The following is a 19,703-nucleotide window of genomic DNA, read 5'->3' as shown; positions in this document are numbered from 1 at the left end:
TTGTGGCGCTCAAATAGGCAAAAATACCTCATTGTGAGCAGTTTTATGTGGGGACTATTTTCTGTCTACCAAACTGCAGCCAACAACCGTAACACTGAACAGAAGGTAGCGTGCATCAACTCATGGACGAGAAGCTCGTGTTTGTGCCAGGGCAGGATGTAAAACTCAAATGCAGTGTCTATTTCCAAAAATCATGACCGGATTACTGAAGATGACCTACAGACCTCGTCGTCAGCAGTTTCAGGTTCAGTTGTCTGTCTTGCCTTAAACCTGGAAGCAGAACAGCAGCTGCAGTTCTTTTTTTCATTTTTATCTTAACAAATAAACATTGTATCTGTCATTTTTCTTTCTTAGATCAGTAAACAGAAAAGCAGTCACAATCAACTTGTTCCATTATCAATTATTGTACAGTAACAATTGAAAAAATAAGGAGGCAGCTGGCCTACAGAGTAGAAGTTGTGCGTTTTTAAGCGTGTTGGCTGCTGGTCAATTTAAGGAGAGCTACACATATAGTCTAAATAATCAGTTCTTAACACATAGTCATATTTCTGCCACTTTCCCTCAAAAATCAGTAACAAGGGTTAAAAAAAGGCTTTAGCCACTCTAGGACATGCAACAAACTCCAAAATCATGTAGCTTGGTTCCCCTCAGATAGCGAAATAAACACCGCAGCAGCTGCAGCCCACAAGCACAGTCACATTAGAGCCAAAAGAGAGCGTGCATGTTTTTTACACTCTGTACTGTACAGTGCACGTATGAGCCTGTAGACCGAGCGCTCAGCAGTCGTTACTGTGACAGGGATTATGAAAATAGCAGAGAGACCAGGACAGACCCAGCATGCATCTGTTGGCCACCATGTGGATATGTTGACTTTGGGTTACCAAACATGCTTGCTGGGTGATCAGTGATTAATTAAGTTAGAAGGATCATTTTATGAGGTACTGACAAACAATTAATTGAAAGATATTAAGATTTCTCCCCCTTTGCACTCTTCAGTCATTACACAGTACTGTGTTTGTTTTTTCCTAAAGATGTCCTCGAACAATTAGAGCTGTATCGAATGCCATTTCTTTACATTCCAAGCTTCACTTTGACACTTTGTGTTTGTCCATCCAGTATTGAGGCAGGTAGGAAATTTGTATGAAGGCAGACAAGGAGGAGAGTGAACGTGACTCAGAACAGGGTGATTCTGAACAGGACAGGGACTCTAACATGTACCTGACATGGACCAGAAAACTGTGCTTTGCAAATTATGCTTCTGACCGATCTCCACGTTTATATTAACTACTATTTAAACATTGAATTTATAGAAAATCCCTGTTATCTGGAAATGATCTGCGTTGAGATATGAGATTTTTCATTATATTGCGCCTCTTGAGTGAGTTTTTTGACCACAGTGAAAATGTTGCTTTTGAGAGTTGCATAGCAAGATCTAGAAGTATTTCCCTCTTTACTACTAATAAAAAATAAAAATAAAAATTGAATTATATACAGCAGGTTGGTGAAGGATAGTTTTATTTTTATCTATGCAACCAATCTGTTGTATATAGCCTAATTTATTTATTGTTTTTATGAGAAGTAAAGAGGGAAGTACATCTAAATCTCGCTATATAGCCACATTGTATAATGATAATTAAATCTATTTTGAATATTTCATTAGAGAAAAACATGTTGTGGATTGGAAATTATTTGCATCTATTTTTTTGCAATGAAGTTTGACTTTTGGACTTCAAAACAGTCTGGAGTTATTGGAAATGTTTGGGTCACACAAGTCTGAAAGAATCCTACGCAGCCAACACTGGAATTCTGCAAATACTATAATACTAATAATATTGGTGTAGCACAATTTTTAGCTACAACTGTGCAGAAATATTTTGTTTAAACAGAATGAAAAGACACAAAAAGCTTTGCATCTTTCTAATGTTGATTTACTGTAGAATTCAAATTTCAACATAATGAATGAAGCTTCAAATTAGTCAATACAGCCCTGAAAATAATTAAATAAATATTATAAAGCATTGTGATGTTTTATCGTATTGAATGAATTATGTGGGATTTTTCTCCTGAATGTAGACTCAGATTAATCCAGAACATTGTTAGTAGTAAACTGTCAAGTCCCTTAAAAGTTTCAGTGTTTTAGAGTTGTTGTCATGGTTACATTCTTTCCATTTAGTTGAATTTATTTCTCTATTATTTTTAAAATAGTAATAAATGAAACACATAATTTGACTTTATAAAACCTGTATATATTTTACTGATGAGCAGAGCTGCTCTTCCTCAGCCCTCAGCCTGTTTTCTGCTTGCTCGTCCTCTGACAGTGACCTTCCCCTGAGCTGGTGTTTCTGTGATGAACTGATTCAGACTGTAGAGAACATGTTGGGCCACATGGCCAGTCCTCGTTCAGTCAGAGAATCCTCCCAAATCCCAGACACAGCAGGTCGACCGCGGGCCAGGAAACTCACTCCACATCCAGCAGCCAAAGCCCAGCGGCTCCCAGTCGGTTTGTAGGTCTGGATTTAGATTAGACAGCCGCTGGTCACCTGCCAGAGAGTCTGCTGCAGGACGCGGACTGACAGTCGGGGAAACCCTGATCAGGAGGAGTCCTCCTGCTTGGCTGAGAAAACAGTTGGAGAAGATCATTTAGGTTCATAATTGGGTACTGGAGCTGCAACTAATGAAGTTAGTTTCATTATCAATTCATCTTTTGATTATTTTCTGGATCAAATGGCAAAAAATTGTGACAATATGCTGATCATAATTTTGCAGAGGCAAGTTGCCCTCTTCAGATGTCTTTGTTTGTCTGACCGACAGTCCACAACCAAAAGATATTCAGTGTACTGTGATATGAAGCAGAAATTCTACACTTTAGAGGCTGGAACCAGAGAATGATTGGAATTTCAGTTATACTTGACTATTAGTTTTCTCACAATAATCGATTCATTGACAAATCATTTCAGCTCTACTAGTCATTAAAAATCAAGGTATCTCAACCTTTTTTCAACATTTGTTTCTTTTCCTTTTGTCTGTCTCCTGTGAGTTTCTGGACTTTATGAAAAAGAAGTAACATCAAGGAAAAACAGTCACTTAAAAGGCTTTGCAGGACCAAAGTGGCTGAGTTTGAATTGTTAAAAAGATAAAGCAATGCAGGATTATTCTGTGCATACAGGTTTGGGTTAAAGGTGTGTTTGATGAACATGGCCACCTGAGCCATTTCATGCTATATATGGGCTGTGTGATTGCATAAAGCCCCCAAAGCCTCCAGGGGGCACCAAACAGTCTTATGCAGTGATGATACAGATCCGCTATTCAGTGTCCCCGATGCTATTCAAAGTAAGCCTGTCACTGTCCAGAGATCAGCGGGGAAGCTTTACTCGGTCACACATCATGTCACTATGTCACTCACATGAGCTCACTTTGTAAGAAGAATGCTAGGAGCTAGCTGGGATATTTTTATACACATTTATAATACAATTTGTTTAGTATTATTTCTTACAAATTTGTTCCCTAACATTTAAAATAATAATTTTAAGGAAAGTGCAACATCTGGGGTCAACGTGAGAATTGTGATTTGAATTTGAGAGAAAAGAGATGTTCACACTTTCACATTTAGAGTTCACCAGAAGCAATATATTAAATGTTAAATGCATACCCATTCACCACTTTAGAGGCTTTGGAGGGTTTATCTGTGGTTTTCCTGTCCTTCTCTACTGATTGTTCAGATTTGACTATGAGTAGAAACCTGTTGATTCCACTGTGTGTGGCACGTCTGCACCAGAGTTTTGATCCGTGCTCCACACGGCTCCACGTCCCACCAGCAGCATTTCAGCAGTGGGCTGTTTTGACTGTCTGATTATGTTGACTTGCTCAGATTTTGTTGGCTTGGTCCTCTTTTGATTTCCTCTCTGCTCGATCTGCCCTTTATTTGTTCTAAATACTTTGATTGGTTGTGGTCTCTATAAAGGCCGATCAGATTATGAAGTGGCAGCGTCCAGAAATCCATCAGCCACACAGGCCTGTAAATGTTTGCAACAAAATAGTCATGAAATAGAAAACTTTGCTGCATTTTGGTGTCCTTTATGGCTGTGCTGCCTCTGTCCTCTGCTGTCTCTGTTGGAATTTGACACACACAGGGACTTCATGTTGCATTCAGGTAAACCTCATAAACTCTGAAATCTACATTGCTCTGTATGACGAAGCTCGTGGCCGACAACAGACTTCATGGTGCATTCAAGTGCCCCCCCCACACACACACAGAAAAAAAAACTCAGAAATTTATACTCAGATGACTACAAAGGTTGTTTAAAATGGAAATGTTATGTTTGTTTTCCTTTTTTCTTTGTTGAAATACATTTACTTACATCTGTCATTGCTTTTTTGTTTTTTCACTGCAGCATTTTTAATTATTAGATGTTAAAATCACAACAATATCCGGTTGATTTCTCCAAAATTCAAGTATTTAAAAATTGAAAAAAACTTGTTGCATAATGAGTGGCCACTGCTGGACCACGATCCAGATGTTGAACCACGCTGCTCCTTCAGTTATTGTTCTTTAACAGTTATTCTATTTGTTTGTTGTCGTTTCCAGTCGTGGAGGATCCTGCTGTTCGGGGCTCTCAACCTGCTGTGCACCGGCTGTCTGCTGATGTGGTGCAGCTCCACCAACAGCATGGGTGAGCACGCGCGCGCACACACACACACACACACACACACACACACACACACACACACACACACACACACACACACACACACACACACACACACACACACACACACACACACACACACACACACACACACATATATAAAACTAACACGGTGACTGAGGGAGATGCAGATAGACACATGCAAACTGACACACACTCGCACACAGAAAACACACACTCTGAGACTCGGACGCAGACGTTAACAGGTGGAGATAACCTGTCTACACACAGTAAACACAGATTGACAGTTACACACACACACACACACAGCTTAACACACACTCACACACACACACACACACACACACACACACACAGAAGTCTTTAGGAAGTGTGTTAGCTGTGCTGTCTCACCACAGGGATTCAGACTGATCCCTCCACTGTGTGTGTGTGTGTATCTGTATGTATTTGTGTGTGTGTGTGTTTGAAGGGGGGTCATCTCAGTCAAAATATGGCACTTTAAAGGGCATGTTGAAGAAACAGAGTCCTTCACAGCATCTCTTTTTACCCTCTGGTGCTACAACACAGAGAACACATCTGTCACATCTGTCATGTTGACAAGCATGTTTTGTTTTGTTTCCTCTCCTCACAAAGAGCCACAGCAGAGCTGAGCTGTGTCCACCTAAAGCACAATAACATTTGAAAAATAATATTTGAAGGATGTTCATGGTTTCTAATAACTTTTTTGTGTTTGTATGTTTTGTAGTAACCATAATCTTGTCCTCCCCAACACCTCTGTCACATTTGCACTGCAATCCTTAACATATCTAGACATTACGTAGAGGAGCTGGATGTGTGCCCTAAACTTGGCTACCTCTTGAGTTTTGGTGAGGTTGGCTGAATATGAGCAGCTGTAGACAAATACAGTCTGACAAATCCAGCACTCACTGACTTAAAAACTTGAAATTTTAATGAATATGAGATGGATCAGGAATTGTTTTATCAATGAATCATAGCCCCCTGAATCAGAATCAAATTGTGAGGTACCCAGAGATTCCCACCACCTCAGTCACAGAAAGAAAAATTATGTATCTTCCTTATAGTTGAGTTACAGATGCAGATACAGATGCTCCTGCATTGCTGTTTGTGCAAAAATGTACTGATTTGACTGACAAAAAGCAAGTTGACGCGAGATCTTCTTGACCAATGACTCGAATCACCAACTTTTGGAGGGCATCTCTAATGTAGAGTTCATATGTGGACACGGCTCCAGTGTCCTGTGATGTGTCCAAATACCGTTGCAGAAAATTCAGCTCTGCTCTGGAGGCATTAAGTAGAGAGAGTTTTGGGCTTTAAAGATTTTGAATATGTGCATGCAGTATCAGTTGTCAGTAGCTTCCATAAATATCAGTGCTGGTCTGCAGTGTGAGAGTGTGTTTGTGTAGTGTGGTGTGGTGTGTGTGTGGTGTGTGAGCAGAGCAGCAGCACTTAAAACCATTTCTCTGCCTCAGCTGAGCTGTCCACAGGCTTCGCTCTGGACGATGTGACAAGCTTATATTTAGGACGCTAAACCACACACACAAATACACACTGATACAACTTCACACAGCCGTCCTTGTCATTCTGATCTGATCGAACCCTTTAAAACACCAAGTCACACAAAACTCAAAAAAACTAACAGTAGCAGACCAACAACTCCTGTGTTCTGTAGGGTAAAATGACAGATTTTGTAAGTGGAGTCTGGTGGCTTTGAAAAGAGCAATAAAACAGCTGTTTCTGTTTAAACAAAAACGATGTCACTCCTTAACTCTTTTCTCTCTAGGGATTCTCTCTATAATCAGACTCTTACAGTAACAGTCTGAGCCTGTCGGTAGCAAAACAAGCACTTTTAGCGGAGAAAAGTTCATGATTCACAGCTGCCCATATGGATTATGTTGCAGTTGTTTTGTGGTTGCCGGCTGAGGTGATTTACTGGAGCAATTCCAGAACTTTTTGTTTTTATTTAGTTATTTAGACCATTAAATTTGTGAAAAAATAATGCCCAGGTTTAAAAATTGTGTAACTGCCCTTTAAAGGTGAGGCTAAAATAGTGAACACAAGTTATTTTAGCATGTTTAGGTGTATCATCAGTTAAGTTGACTATATACATGCACGTATTTCACTGCCAAATGTCTTGCTGCCTGTCTTTCTCCTGAAGAAAGCTGTGAGAGTCCCACATACAGCTGTGCAGTGAGACAGCTGTGCTGTATGATTAAACAAACGCTTATGAACATCGCAATATGGCTTTCTGCAATTTTCAAATTGCAAGAGGTGCAATATTTGTTAAAGACAAAATGTGTCACATAACGTTTAAATGAATGAATTTAGTGAGGCAGAGACATCCTGTCCTACACATCAGATTCTACAGACTAAAGAGAACATCTTCATTTCGTACAGACTCCTGCAGAAAATATCACACCATTTTTACATATCTTTCAGTCAAAATAAGAATAATGATGTAAAAAGGTTCATTACCTCTAATATTGCAAATCATATCGTAATTGCAATGTCAGTCAAAATAATCGCAGTTTCATATTTTTTCAAAATTGCTCAGCCCTACTGTGCAGTGAAACAGCTGTGCAGCGAGACGGCTGTGCAGTGAAACAGCTGTACAGTGAGACGGCTGTGCAGTGAAACAGCTGTGCAGTGAGACGGCTGTGCAGTGAGACAGCGGTGCAGTGAGTGTTTATGGTCAGCGAGGCTCATGTCTGCCACCAACATTAAATCCTCTGAGGGATTCCATCACTCAGGAAAATGCTGCCATGAAAAGAACAACATGCAACCTTATCCTGCTCACCCGCTCTGCCTGCAGATACTGCAGCATAAGCCACACACACGTACAGCGGCGGCGTCGGGTGTCGTGCAGACAGGAAGCGGAGGACAGGTATCGAACAAACGGGGGGGAAGGCGACACCGTCGTCGATACTCGGCCTGATGAGAACAACAGGAGCAGACAGCGACCCCATCTCAATACTGTCAGTCAGAGTCCTCGACTCACAGAGGCAGCAGACCTGCAGACACACATTCAGAGACTTTACTCAGTTTTTACTTCCTGGAGAAATGAGTGCAATTACAAGCGGCCAAAATTGTGAACAGAGGAAGTTGACACAAATGCTAAATATTTAACTAAAAGTGAGGAACAAAAGACGGAGTACAAAGATATTGTGGTGGCCTCTCTAGTTTGTTTATCATGATGGTGGCTGAAGTACCTCACTGTTCCACGCTCCGTCCTGTCTGCTTCTGCTGGCACATGAATTAGAGCTGCAACAATTAGTCACCTACATGGTTAAACATCACCACCCTCGCTAGTCGGCACCAGAAATACTCGTCAGTTAAACTATCTATCAATATTTTATTCATGCGCAATGCCAGTTAACTGTTGCCTCTGAGGTGTTCTGCAGCCGCCTGCCACTAGTCAGGGCTGCAGCCCCTCTAGCCCAGCACATATTTAAAATCTGATTTGGCAAATGCAGACTGTGCTGTGACTAATGGCTTCAAATGGCTCTTCATGCACAGTGTTTTTTCAGACGGTGATTGACCTTATCAGTTCATCTGCTTATTTTTTGATTTCTTACTGTTAGACTAATCAACTAGTTTAAATTAAAATTTGTGTTTAATTGACAGAGAAATTATTCGGCAGGAACGTCTCGAGTTGCCAGCTACTGAATGAAACACCAACTATTTTGACAATTTGAGTAATTATCTGATTTCAAGTCTTAAATGTGGATATTTCCTGGTTTCTTTACTCCTCTCTGACTGTAAACTGAGTAACTTTAGGTTCATAATATCGTTAGGCTTCTGGGAAACATTTTTATAGACTAAACATCTAATCAATTAATCAAGAAAAGATTGCCAGCTTAAATGACAATGAAAGTAATTGTTATTGCAGCCTTGCGTTAAACAGACCGAAATGAGATTCACTCTCATTATTCTCATTCATCTGTCAGCCACACACACTGACAGTCTGAAGAAAATCTGTGTGTTTCCATCATGGCGTGTGGTCATACGTCTCAGTAAGGCTGTGTGTGTGTGTGTGTGTGTGTGTGTGTGTGTGTGTGTGTGTGTGTGTGTGTGTGTGTGTGTGTGTGTGTGTGTGTGTGTGTGTGTGTGTGTGTATGTGTGTGTGTGTGTCAGGGCCAATGAGATCTCTTCATGTCTTTATGTGTTTGTTAAAGACCCTGGTGATGTGAAGCATTCAGTGTTTGTCTTCCGCCTCAATACACTGATGCCACACACACACACACACACACGTTTATATGTGTTATATGTTTATATTCATCTACCACACACAGAAATCTTCACACCTACAGACTCAAACATGTTTTTTTTTATGTGTACTCAATGGACAAAATTTTGAAATCTTTTCACCTAGAAAAAAAAACCCTTTTGAACACTTTCACATTGATGTGTACAGCATCGCTCTTATGAATGTGTCAGCTGAAAAGTGACGGGGATTTACTGAGGTACTGTTAGAGATGTTATTCTTCTTGGCCTGTGGTTGGTCATCGTACTACAGTTTGTGGTGTTTTCTCAGCTTGTTGAATCACTAAACCCAAATCTGAAATGGTGCCAAAGGGATGATGATCTGTTTCAAGGGATGAACTCTTCACCTTTCACCTTCTGCCCCAGACTTCTCTTGAATTTTATTTTGCCTGTCTGCTCTCTGTTGTATGTAACTCCTCTGCTCTGGACTTCTTTGCAGAGCAGGGTGGCTAGCTGCTAGTTTAGGAAGCACTTTATTTCATATGCATAGATCTTCTATGAGTAGAGCATGCATTTTAAGTGTCAATCTCACAGTTATCCAAATAGTGAGTTGGAAATATAGATGGTATTCTAAATAGTCTGATTATTATATGTATATATATATATATCATAATATTTGACATGGGATCTATGGTTGAAGCAAGTTACTCCCCCCTCATCCCCACACTGAAGCTCAGGCAGGTTGCCTGCAGGCTGCAGGGACACTGAACCTACACAAGCACAAGTCGAACACAGCATTATATTTTGACAATAACAAGTAACGACGAGTCCTCTGCTATAAGTTGATCAGCTGTTTATAACTCTGTTAGTTGTTGTTTGATGTGAAGTTAAGCCTGTTAACCTGAGAACAAAAGCCCACTGCTCTGAAATAACACATTTTAAAGTTCAGTGACTGCCTGTCTCACTGCCTGCCAAACTCCATTTACATTTCACAAATCTATTATATGAGACAGTAGCGTAAGAGAGGCGCGAGTGGACCAAAAAGTTGCAGAAGGACTCCCACACACTGTCTAACTTTCAGTATAAACATTTATTTCTGATGTTTCTTTAGTAGACCTTCATCGGGCAAAAAAACCCTACAATCCTGCAATCCTTCTGCAGTTGTGAGAAGCGAAAATTGTGATTAATATTTGACTAATTGTGCAGCTCTTAGTGAAAGGTCAGAGACTCACGCTCCATCTTATTTCTCTCCATCAGCCATACTTCCGATCATACATATGAACAATAGAGTTCTGTGGTACAGTAGTTCAAAAGGTCAGTCTTTAAAAGGAATGTTTGACCCACTTCTGGCTTTATGACGCTGTAGCCGGCAGATTCAATGCTGTAAAGCCAATTTTAGCAATGCACCTAACATACTGTACAGAACTCCTGATATATTACATGATTCTCTTTAGGCTGAAATTCTATTTTTTGCAGACATGCTTATTTATTTGCAGGCATGCTTGCAGGCACTGTTAAATTTTTTACATTCAAATACATTAGAAATAACTTGATGATCAGTTGATTCCAACGTTGAGTATTTTCCTGCAGCTTCTGTTATTTTTTCCTCTGCATGTCGGTCAGTTGGAACTGTTTGTGCATTTGGAAAATGTGTACATCCAACGCCTCCAGTGCATTTCCGCCTTTCGTTTAAATGAAGCATAACCCACATAGAAGTCTGTCCACACACACACACACGCACACTCACACACACACACGTCCCTGTTGACCCTCCTTTGCAAGTCTAATACCATGTTCTAGAGCAACTGCCACACTGACAAAGCCTCATATGTACATATTGTACATGCCTGCACTCTACTGCAGGAACACACACACACTCTTACACACTGCTCTGGCCCCATTAGCTCATGACTAACGGCTTAGCAGACGTGTAAATACACACACTATACCATATACACATATATACACACACACTCTGCAATCTGGCCCAATGTTCCCTCCTTGGCTTTCAGCCTGTTTGCAAACACACACACACACACACACACACACACACACACACACACACACACACACACACGTATGTGGCCGTATAGACTCCATACACGCCTTCCATGTGTGCTGAAGCGGTTAACCCTTCGACGACCTGTGAAGCTGCTCAAAGAGATAATCAGACTGCAGCTTAACCAGACCCCCTGTGTCATAGTGTCATTTCCTCTGTGTGTGTGTGTGTGTGTTTGTGTGTGTGTGTGTGTGTGTGTGTGTGTGTGTGTGTGTGTGTGTGTGTGTGTGTGTGTGTGTGTGTGTTCAGAGAACACGGGACCAGATTGCTGTGTGTGTGTGTATGATTTTATTTCTTCCAGCCCACTGACTGTGGAGGGAACATGTAGACATATTTACACGTGTTTTCAAAGATTCACACATGTGTTCAAAGTTTTGTGAAGTGAAAAAAAAGATGCTCATGTTCACACACAAACATGTTGTTTCTTACAAGTAGACTGTGACTGCTTGACCATATCTTGGCCTACTTTTAATATTTTTCCAGTTTTTCTGCTTTTAATCAGAGCACAATGCATTCCACCTTTACAAAGTTGTTATGCTGCATGTGGTAACAAATAGCTGCTTATTAAGTGATCTAGCGGACACAGAGCAACATTATCATGCCATTAGAGTTGTGTTTGTGGCCACCTGATGAATTTATAGCTCTGTTTTGGTCTCCATCGACTCCTGAGGGAAATATCTGCCTCTTTAGTGGCTAAATATTCTAAATTGTGCTGTACAACCAAAACTAAGAACTAAAAGAGGCTAAAACTCAGTAGATGTACAGCCTCACATCTGAAGGAAACTCTTTCATGCAACATTTGATACATTGGTGCAGCTTTAAAAACTTTGCAGTAATGTGATATTTAGTCAACAAATCAAGAGGAATCCTTCAATGTTGTGCATGGACTCACTAAAAGAGTGCATTCATTAAATGTGTAAATGCTCTGGTGAATATTTGCAAATCATAAACGTGAACATGAGTGTTGTTAACTCCTGTGTAAGTTAACACTGCTCTTTGTTTTACGGTACGCAGCATGGCTAGAACAACTCGCAGTTCAGGTGCAGAATTTTATGAACAAAATGAATTGTGCCTGCTATCAAAACAAATCATTGTTCATCATCTCACAGCAGCAGTGTTCCTCCACCACAGTCAAACTGGCAGCACTCTTTAAAGGTTACCTTCATTTCCCAACAGCAAGTAAACAGGCTGCATAATTTAGTTCATGCAGGCTAAATAATATTTCCACTGCATCCTCAGTATACTTTTACTGCACTTCTTTTTTTCTACTTTGTTCATCATGTGACACATTGTTAAAGTTTAGGTCATTGGTTCCCAACCTGGGATCCGGGGGCAACAAGAATCACTTGGGGTCCTCAAGATTTTATCTGTGCTGAGGTTATCAAAATTAGATTTGCACATATTCATTTAAATCACAAGTTACTTAAAAGTCTTTATACAAAACTGTTTAAAAAACTGAAATCCAATGGCAATGCTAAAGTTAGCTTAGTCTCTTGTATACCAGGCAGACCTGACGTTGGTTTTGTTGAAACACAGATGACTTTCAGTTCTTAAAACGGTTCCTGGGTTCTTGAAAAGGACCAACTGTTCAGAGATGGTAATTCTTCAGTAGTTCTTTTTTGTTCTCAGTGAGCAGACAGACTGAAGAGTTCAAACTGAGACTCCTGTCTCTTCAGTGTTGCCTGTTCAATGTGTTTTTTTCTCACTTTTACTGAAATCTACTGTATTTTAATGGACTCAGTGATGTCTGTCCTCTATTTCATTCTATGTAACTGACTCAACTGAACACATCAGCTACTACAACCAGCAGCTGTGTGTTGAGTGTTAGTGCACATAAAGGTTGGGGTGTGTGTGTGTGTGTGTGTGTGTGTGTGTGTGTGTGTGTGTGTGTGTGTGTGTGTGTGTGTGTGTGTGTGTGTGTGTGTGCGCCTAAGTGCTGTTTAAGCAGAGTCGTTGTTGCACTGTTGCTGAAACATAAGCTGATGATGAATCTACAAAACTGTGTGTGTGCCTGTGTGTGTGCGCGCATGCAGTCAGGTATCAAATTGTGCAGTGGACAACTGGATCAGCTTTCAGCTTTTTACAAAGTAAAGACATCAGCTTTTTGTCTCACCGGACCAAACACACACACACTAGAGCCATCACTTTCCCTCTCTGTTTCTGACACACACACACACACGCACGCACGCACGCACGCACGCACGCACGCACACACACACACACTCATACACACCTCAGCTCCGTCTTTCACCTCAACTCACCTCTGTCCCTTTCACCTATCTCTCACCCCCGTCTGTCTCCCAACACTCTCGTTGACCCCACCCTCCTGTCACCACCTCTCCTCCCAGCTGATGGATGGATGGACTGTCGTCTGTCTCCACAGCCTCTGTGTTTGTGTGTGTACATTGAAACCTGTCCAGATCAGTCAAACCACAAGTCTGGACATCCTATAAATTAAGGCCGGACATAAATCGATATTGTAGCAATACTGCAATATGAGACCTTATATCATCGTAGATTTTGGATATCGTGTTGATGCTAAAGTGTTGTCTTTTCCTGGTTTTAAACGCTGCATTCCAGTAAAGCCACGTGATTGTTCTTGCTGCTCTGTTATTGGCCTTCACAACGGCTGCACCTAACCATTATTTTCATTGTCGTTTAATATTTCAATTGATTTGTTGTTTGCTCTATAAAATGTTGGAAAATGGTGAAACATACACAAGAAGATTCCTTTTGAAATAATTTTATATAACAAACATTTCAGCAATATCATCACAAAAAGAATCTGTTGAAGTCGGTACATACAACCAGTGAGTTGGTAACAGGCGACAGTGTCATGATTGGGTATTAAAGACTTCTCCACTTTGTGAAAAACTGCAAACGGTCCAACAGTTTGTAAAAACAACATTTCTCTCCACAAACTGCAGGAATTTATAGATTTCACCATCTACAATCCACAATATCATTAAAAGAGTCAGAGAATCCAGAGAAATCTCTGCATGTAAGGAGTAAGACTGAAAACCAACACTGAATGTGTGTGACCTTTGACCCCTCAGGCAGCACTGCATTAAAAACCCACATCATTGTATAAAGGATACTACATGGGCTCAGGAACACTTCGGAAAACCATTGTCAGTAAACACAGTTTGTCTCTGCATCTACAAATGCAAAAAAAAAACAATAAAGTTTAGTAGTTTGAACTTTAAATGTCTTTGTACTGTATACAGCTGAATATAATTTTAAAAGGATTTACAAATCATTGCTTTATGTTTTTATTTATGTTTCACACAGTGTCTCAACTTTTTTTTAATTGGGGTTGTATGATAGTATTGAATTATTATTCTAGCTTTTTGTAATTTTTTGTCTATTTGACTGTCTGTGTGTACATGTGTGTTTTCATCCCCCTTATGTGTGTGTGTCTGTGTGTGTGAGCGTCTCCAGCTGTTTTTTGGCCCAGAGCAGCACTGAGAAACCAGGTCAAGTGTCTGTTGCACAGACGAATAAACACACCTCCTCCTCCTCCTCCTCTTCGTCTTCCCTGTTTGTCTCCCCTTCACCTTTCTCCTCCTCAACCTCTCCTCCTCCTCAGAAATTCGGACTGAACCAGTGACAACTGAGAGAGACAATGACAGTGTGTGTGCATGTTGGTGTAGATTTGTTTGTGTGTTCATGTGAGGTTTTAAGTTTTGCTGTTGGCTCATATAATGGGAGAAAGATGGTGATTTTTTTATGTACTCTGGGTTCTAACTGATCTTGGGAAAACTGCATTTTCCTACTGTGCACCTTGAGTGTGGACCAGTCTATAAAATGGATGGATGAATTCAATCCACTTGTATCCACTGATGAATTTAAGGGCATCATAAAGAGTCTGGTGATGAAGACATCTCTCTTGGAAAAAAACCCAAAACATTTTGAATCTCAGTGGGACATCCTGGTTAAATAAAGCTAAAAAAAAAAATTAAAATAATGATGATGTATATTTATTGAGGTCTAAACCAAATAAACATGTTTTCTTTCATCCAGAGAACAAGACTTTTTGGTCAGGTCGTCTCTGCAGCTCTACAGAACCTCGTTATAATGCAGTTTTGTCTTTTTCAAAAAATTGCCACTTGACTCTGCAATTTGGATACTGCCCTTGGCCATAATGCAATTTTATTGCGATTAATTGTGCCGCACTAATAATAACACAGAGAAATGTGAAGACGGTTTCATCTTTAAGGTTTTTTCTCCATTTCTGTCTGTGTGTGTCGTGTTTTTGTGTCGTCAGTGTTTGTGTGTGTATCCATTAGTTTGTTTTATCACATCCAGAGATGGTCGAGTGTGCACATGTGATCTGAGCTGTGTGTGTGTGTGTGTGTGTGTGTGTGTGTGTGTGTGTGTGTGTTTGTGTGTGTGTCTGTGTGTCTGTGTGTGTGTGTGTGTGTGTTGTCCCCAGGCCCTTGGTGTTCCTGTGTGTCAGAACACAGCTGGTGAAGCAGTCCATCCCACAGGGCCTTCAGTACAGCCAACACACACTCACAGTAACCCTGTGTGTGTGTGACTCTGTGTGTGTGTGCGTGTGTGTGTGTGATGAGCTCCTCTTACTCCCCAAACAGCCACCACATCTGCTTTACTCTCACTGTGACTCGATCATTTAAACACACTGATGATGTCTGAGAATCTGCTCCTCTGGGATCCACCTTTAAAAGGACAATTCACTGGAAAACATGTCAGCTGCAGAGATGAAATGTTAAGATTTCATATCCCAAATATAGTGACCAAAATTATCGCAGTTTTGTTTAAAAATGTTTCACAATAAAATGTCATATAACCACTAAACAACCACGCTATGCAAACCGATATGATATTGTTTTCTAAATCTAAGAGTACTCACCTAGTCTCAGTGTAAATTTCTGTTTAATCAACAAATTAGTCACAAGGAACATCCCTCCAAAAAACATCTTTGAATGTCTTGTATTTTTTCCAGACAACGGTCCAAATTCATTTCAAAATGATATAAAACTGAGAAAAGCAGCAAATTTTCACACTTGAGAAAACGGAGCAAGTAAATTTCATTATTGTTATCTAGTAATACCTGTAATAAAACTGTGCTGAATTGTTTTTAGCCAAAACTTTGCTGAATTTATCTGGAGCAGAGTGACCAAAGTTTGATTTGTTATTGACAATATTGTTGGTTATGACAAAGCCAAAGTTAATTTTTGATATCAGGCTGAAAAGCATCAGTTTTGCTGCCTCTCACTGGGGCTGGGTGATAATGGCTAAAAAAATTAAATATAAGGTTTTTGCACTTGTAACCACACCCAACAGTGATAACAAACACTGTGGACTGACAGATGCTGAAGTAAAATTCAAAATCACTGATAAGAGTGAGAAGTTCAGTCACTGAAGGTCAACAAAAACACGATGGTGAGAAGAAGTGCTCAGCTGATCTTTATGGTTGTTACAACTTGGTTGTATTTATAGAATAATGCAGTAGAATTATTTTGTGTCTGACACACAGTACCCTGTTCTCCCTTAAAGATTTTCTGAAAATCTACAACATAACCCAATACAGTTTATATTTGATTAATTCAAATTCCATATAAAACAACATGTTATTGGATAAGATAACCATGTATATTAGATTGTAATACACAGCTCAACAATAAAGATTTCCTGTTTGCCCAGGGCAAGTAAAATATCCATGTCGGACTCGTAAATCTATCAATTCACCTGCCCAATCGGGCAAATGGTAAAAAATAATTCAACTATTTTGATTAACAATCAGTGGTTTAAGTAATTTTTCATACAGAAATGGCGGACGTTCCTGTTTTCAACCACTCAAATATGGAGATTTCCTGATTTTCTCCATATTAAACTGAATATCTTTGGATCTTACATCGACAAAATGAGATATTTAAAGACATCACATTGACTTTTGAAAAACTGGGATGGACATTTTTACTGTTTTTTTTTTTTATTATTAGACATTGCAGCCCCAGATTTAACATGACAATCAACTTTAGTCTTTGTTGTTATGTGATAACCATTAATAAATAAAATAATTTGTACAGTGGCAAGTAAACATTGACTTTGGGCAACTAAATTTCTGACCTACTTGCCTGATTGGCCAATTGAAAAAAATATAAATGTTGAACCGTGTACTGTGCATGAAATCTAATGGAATTATACTTGACTTTTGTTTTGATATTTCCATTATATTTCAGCCTAAAGCCCTAAAACACACACATTTGTACACACAAGCATGTGTACAAATGGTTAACACACACACACTCCATGTTGGCCCACACACACGGCTTGATATGACAGCAGCTTCTGTCGATATGAAACCAGAGCGACGCTCCGCTGCATCCATTTATGAAGTCAGAGGGTTCTCGTGTCTCCACGTGGGATTTGAGAGGCAGCTGGCAGTGATATGTTAAACCAAACACACCCAGACTTACCCCCGCCTTCATGCCCCCTGTGCCCTGACCCTGCACCCTGCACCCTGATCATAATCAATGTTACATCTGTTAAGACAAAGCTGCCATTAGGAAAACTAAATGCGGGGATGTTAACTCATGTAATGGTTTTAGATCAGATTTGGTGTCATTTAATATGACGGGAGAAATGTCTTCACATTTAGAAAAGACGATGGAGACTGTGGACGTGCAGACAAACTTTTACAGCAGGATGCATGAGAGTTGTAGAACCTCATTACAGGAAACTCTGTTGTCTTTTAAATGTGTTTTTGTTTTCTGCTAGACGCTGCAAGTAGGTGGGGTAGAGAGAAACAAATACTATGAGGATCGCCAGTTCTGCCTTTTAGGCACTTGGTGCATGTCAGATTTAATAATATAGCAAATTAATTTAGTCATTTGTACCCAGAAATCACCCAGTTCATGTCCTTTATGGTCAAAAAAGTGTTAAAATCTCAGTGCAACTATTCATATTTTGTGTATTTGTTGGTCAGATTAGTATCACTTGAGTTTGTGTATGTGTGTGTTTGTGTCTTAATATTAATAAACAGTGGTTTGATAACTCATTTTGTGTACATGCTCTTAGTCAGCATGTGTGTATGTGTCTGTCAGATATGTGTGTGTGTGTGTGTGTGTGTGGCCCTCAGGTCCAGTCTCATGTTTCTCCCTCATTGGTCAGCAGTGTCAGCGCTGGGCAGTGTTCCCAGCCTCCTCTCCTCATCCTCTTCATCTTTCTCCTCCTATATCACTCCATCCTTCATCCTTCCCTCACTGCTTCATCTGTTCCTCCTCCTCCTCCTCCTCCTCCTCCTCCTCCTCCTCCTCCTCCTCCTCGTCCTCCTCCTCCTCTCTGGGGAGTCTCCTCACCGCAGCAGTTGAGACGTTCGATAGAAGCTTTTAGTTTACATCTGCAGCACACAAGAGCTGACCTGACACCACGACCTACTGCGTGTGTGTGAGTGTGTGTGTTCTGGGTCTCACTTTACTGTTTACCGGAACCAGTGACACTAAGCTGCTATTTGCTGTGGTTAGCACATTCAGCTTCTCATTCTGTGTGTGTGTGTGTGTGTGTGTGTGTGTGTGTGTGTGTGTGTGTGTGTGTTTCAAGCTGACAGAATGTGAAGATAATTAGACTTTTTGAATAAAGAGGAACATGTCAGGGTGGTCTATGACATCTACACACATCTACACCTTGTTCTCGCTGCAGGTCACACCTTTGTGACATCAGCACATAATCGCACACCATCTCAGCATAGACGTTCTGTTTTGTGATGAAGGTCGTGTGTTTTCACTCTTAAGAATTTGACCAAACTTTTGGTGAATTGTGGTGAATTATTAATACTCTGTGCTACAGACACAAATCAGTCAGTACTCAACAGTGTTAGGAGGGTTCACATTTGAAATGATAGTTTACTGAACTTTTCTCTCTCCATAATAACAAAAATATAATTTCAGTTGTCAAAAATAAATCATAACCTCTCAATTTCAACATTGTCAGAACATTTTAACCACTACACAATATTTATATAGTATTGGTTTCATACTTAAGTTTTTGACATACATATTAGTTTAGTTTTCCAAATAGGCCAATCATGAGGTGAGGAATTTCAGATGCAACTAGTGGCAGAGTGTTGGCAAATGCTAGTAAAAAATGCTAAGCTAATATCCATCCAGACAATAGTATCACATAGCCAGATGTCTCTCCACACTGTTCAGTGCTAGAGGAAGGTCTGGTTCCACACATTGATATTCTAAAAAAATAGTGTTGAGGGGGAACTTGTTTTTGTGGAACATTTGCACATCAGGAGACGAGCTTGGGCATTAAAATGACTGCAAAAGAAAAGCTAACGGCTGTTAGCTTGTTTACGTTCATACAGTTAGCTTCCCAGGTGCAAATTTGCAGTTTTCAGTGTGCAGGTTGCAGCTCAGAGGTTGTTCTTGTTTCCTGGGGACTTTGAAAATGTAGATAACGGATGCCGCTTGAAGCAACAGCAGGGCTTATACCCGCAGTGTGCATCCAGTTTCCAATTCAGACTAACCAGGCAGTGTATAAAGCCCAGATATCTCCAACAACAACTTATTCAATGAGCTCATAAAAAAAAGATGTCATCCAAGTGTCAGTCTGAAATGATGGAGGAGCCATGTTGTCAAGGAGTGTTCAAGATTGTATGGGATTAATGTACTACCTTGATGCTAAATAAAATCAGTTCCAAAAAAAAGATGTCATCCATGGAGGGTTCAGCTTTGGCGCTGGCTGCAGGAATGACGTTTGCTGCAGATGCTGTATTTGGCTTTCAG

The 19,703-nt window shown here is 40.2% G+C and overlaps 1 protein-coding gene across 1 annotated transcript in view; it reads left to right on the top strand.

Moving 5' to 3' along the window:
* Positions 1 to 19,703, top strand: part of slc30a6 (solute carrier family 30 member 6) — a 72,444-nt gene that overhangs the window by 8,755 nt on the left and 43,986 nt on the right. Inside the window, exon 4 of the mRNA XM_084736162.1 lies at positions 4,586 to 4,670. Coding sequence (XP_084592288.1) covers positions 4,586 to 4,670 — 85 coding nt within the window. The remainder of the gene's footprint in view (positions 1 to 4,585; positions 4,671 to 19,703) is intronic.

Source organism: Lutjanus erythropterus, chromosome 14 (genome assembly GCF_056507025.1).
Source record: "Lutjanus erythropterus isolate fLutEry1 chromosome 14, fLutEry1.hap2, whole genome shotgun sequence".
NCBI lineage: Eukaryota > Metazoa > Chordata > Actinopteri > Lutjaniformes > Lutjanidae > Lutjanus > Lutjanus erythropterus.
Note: the sequence above shows the minus strand (reverse complement) of the source record. Positions and strands in the feature narration are given on the sequence as shown.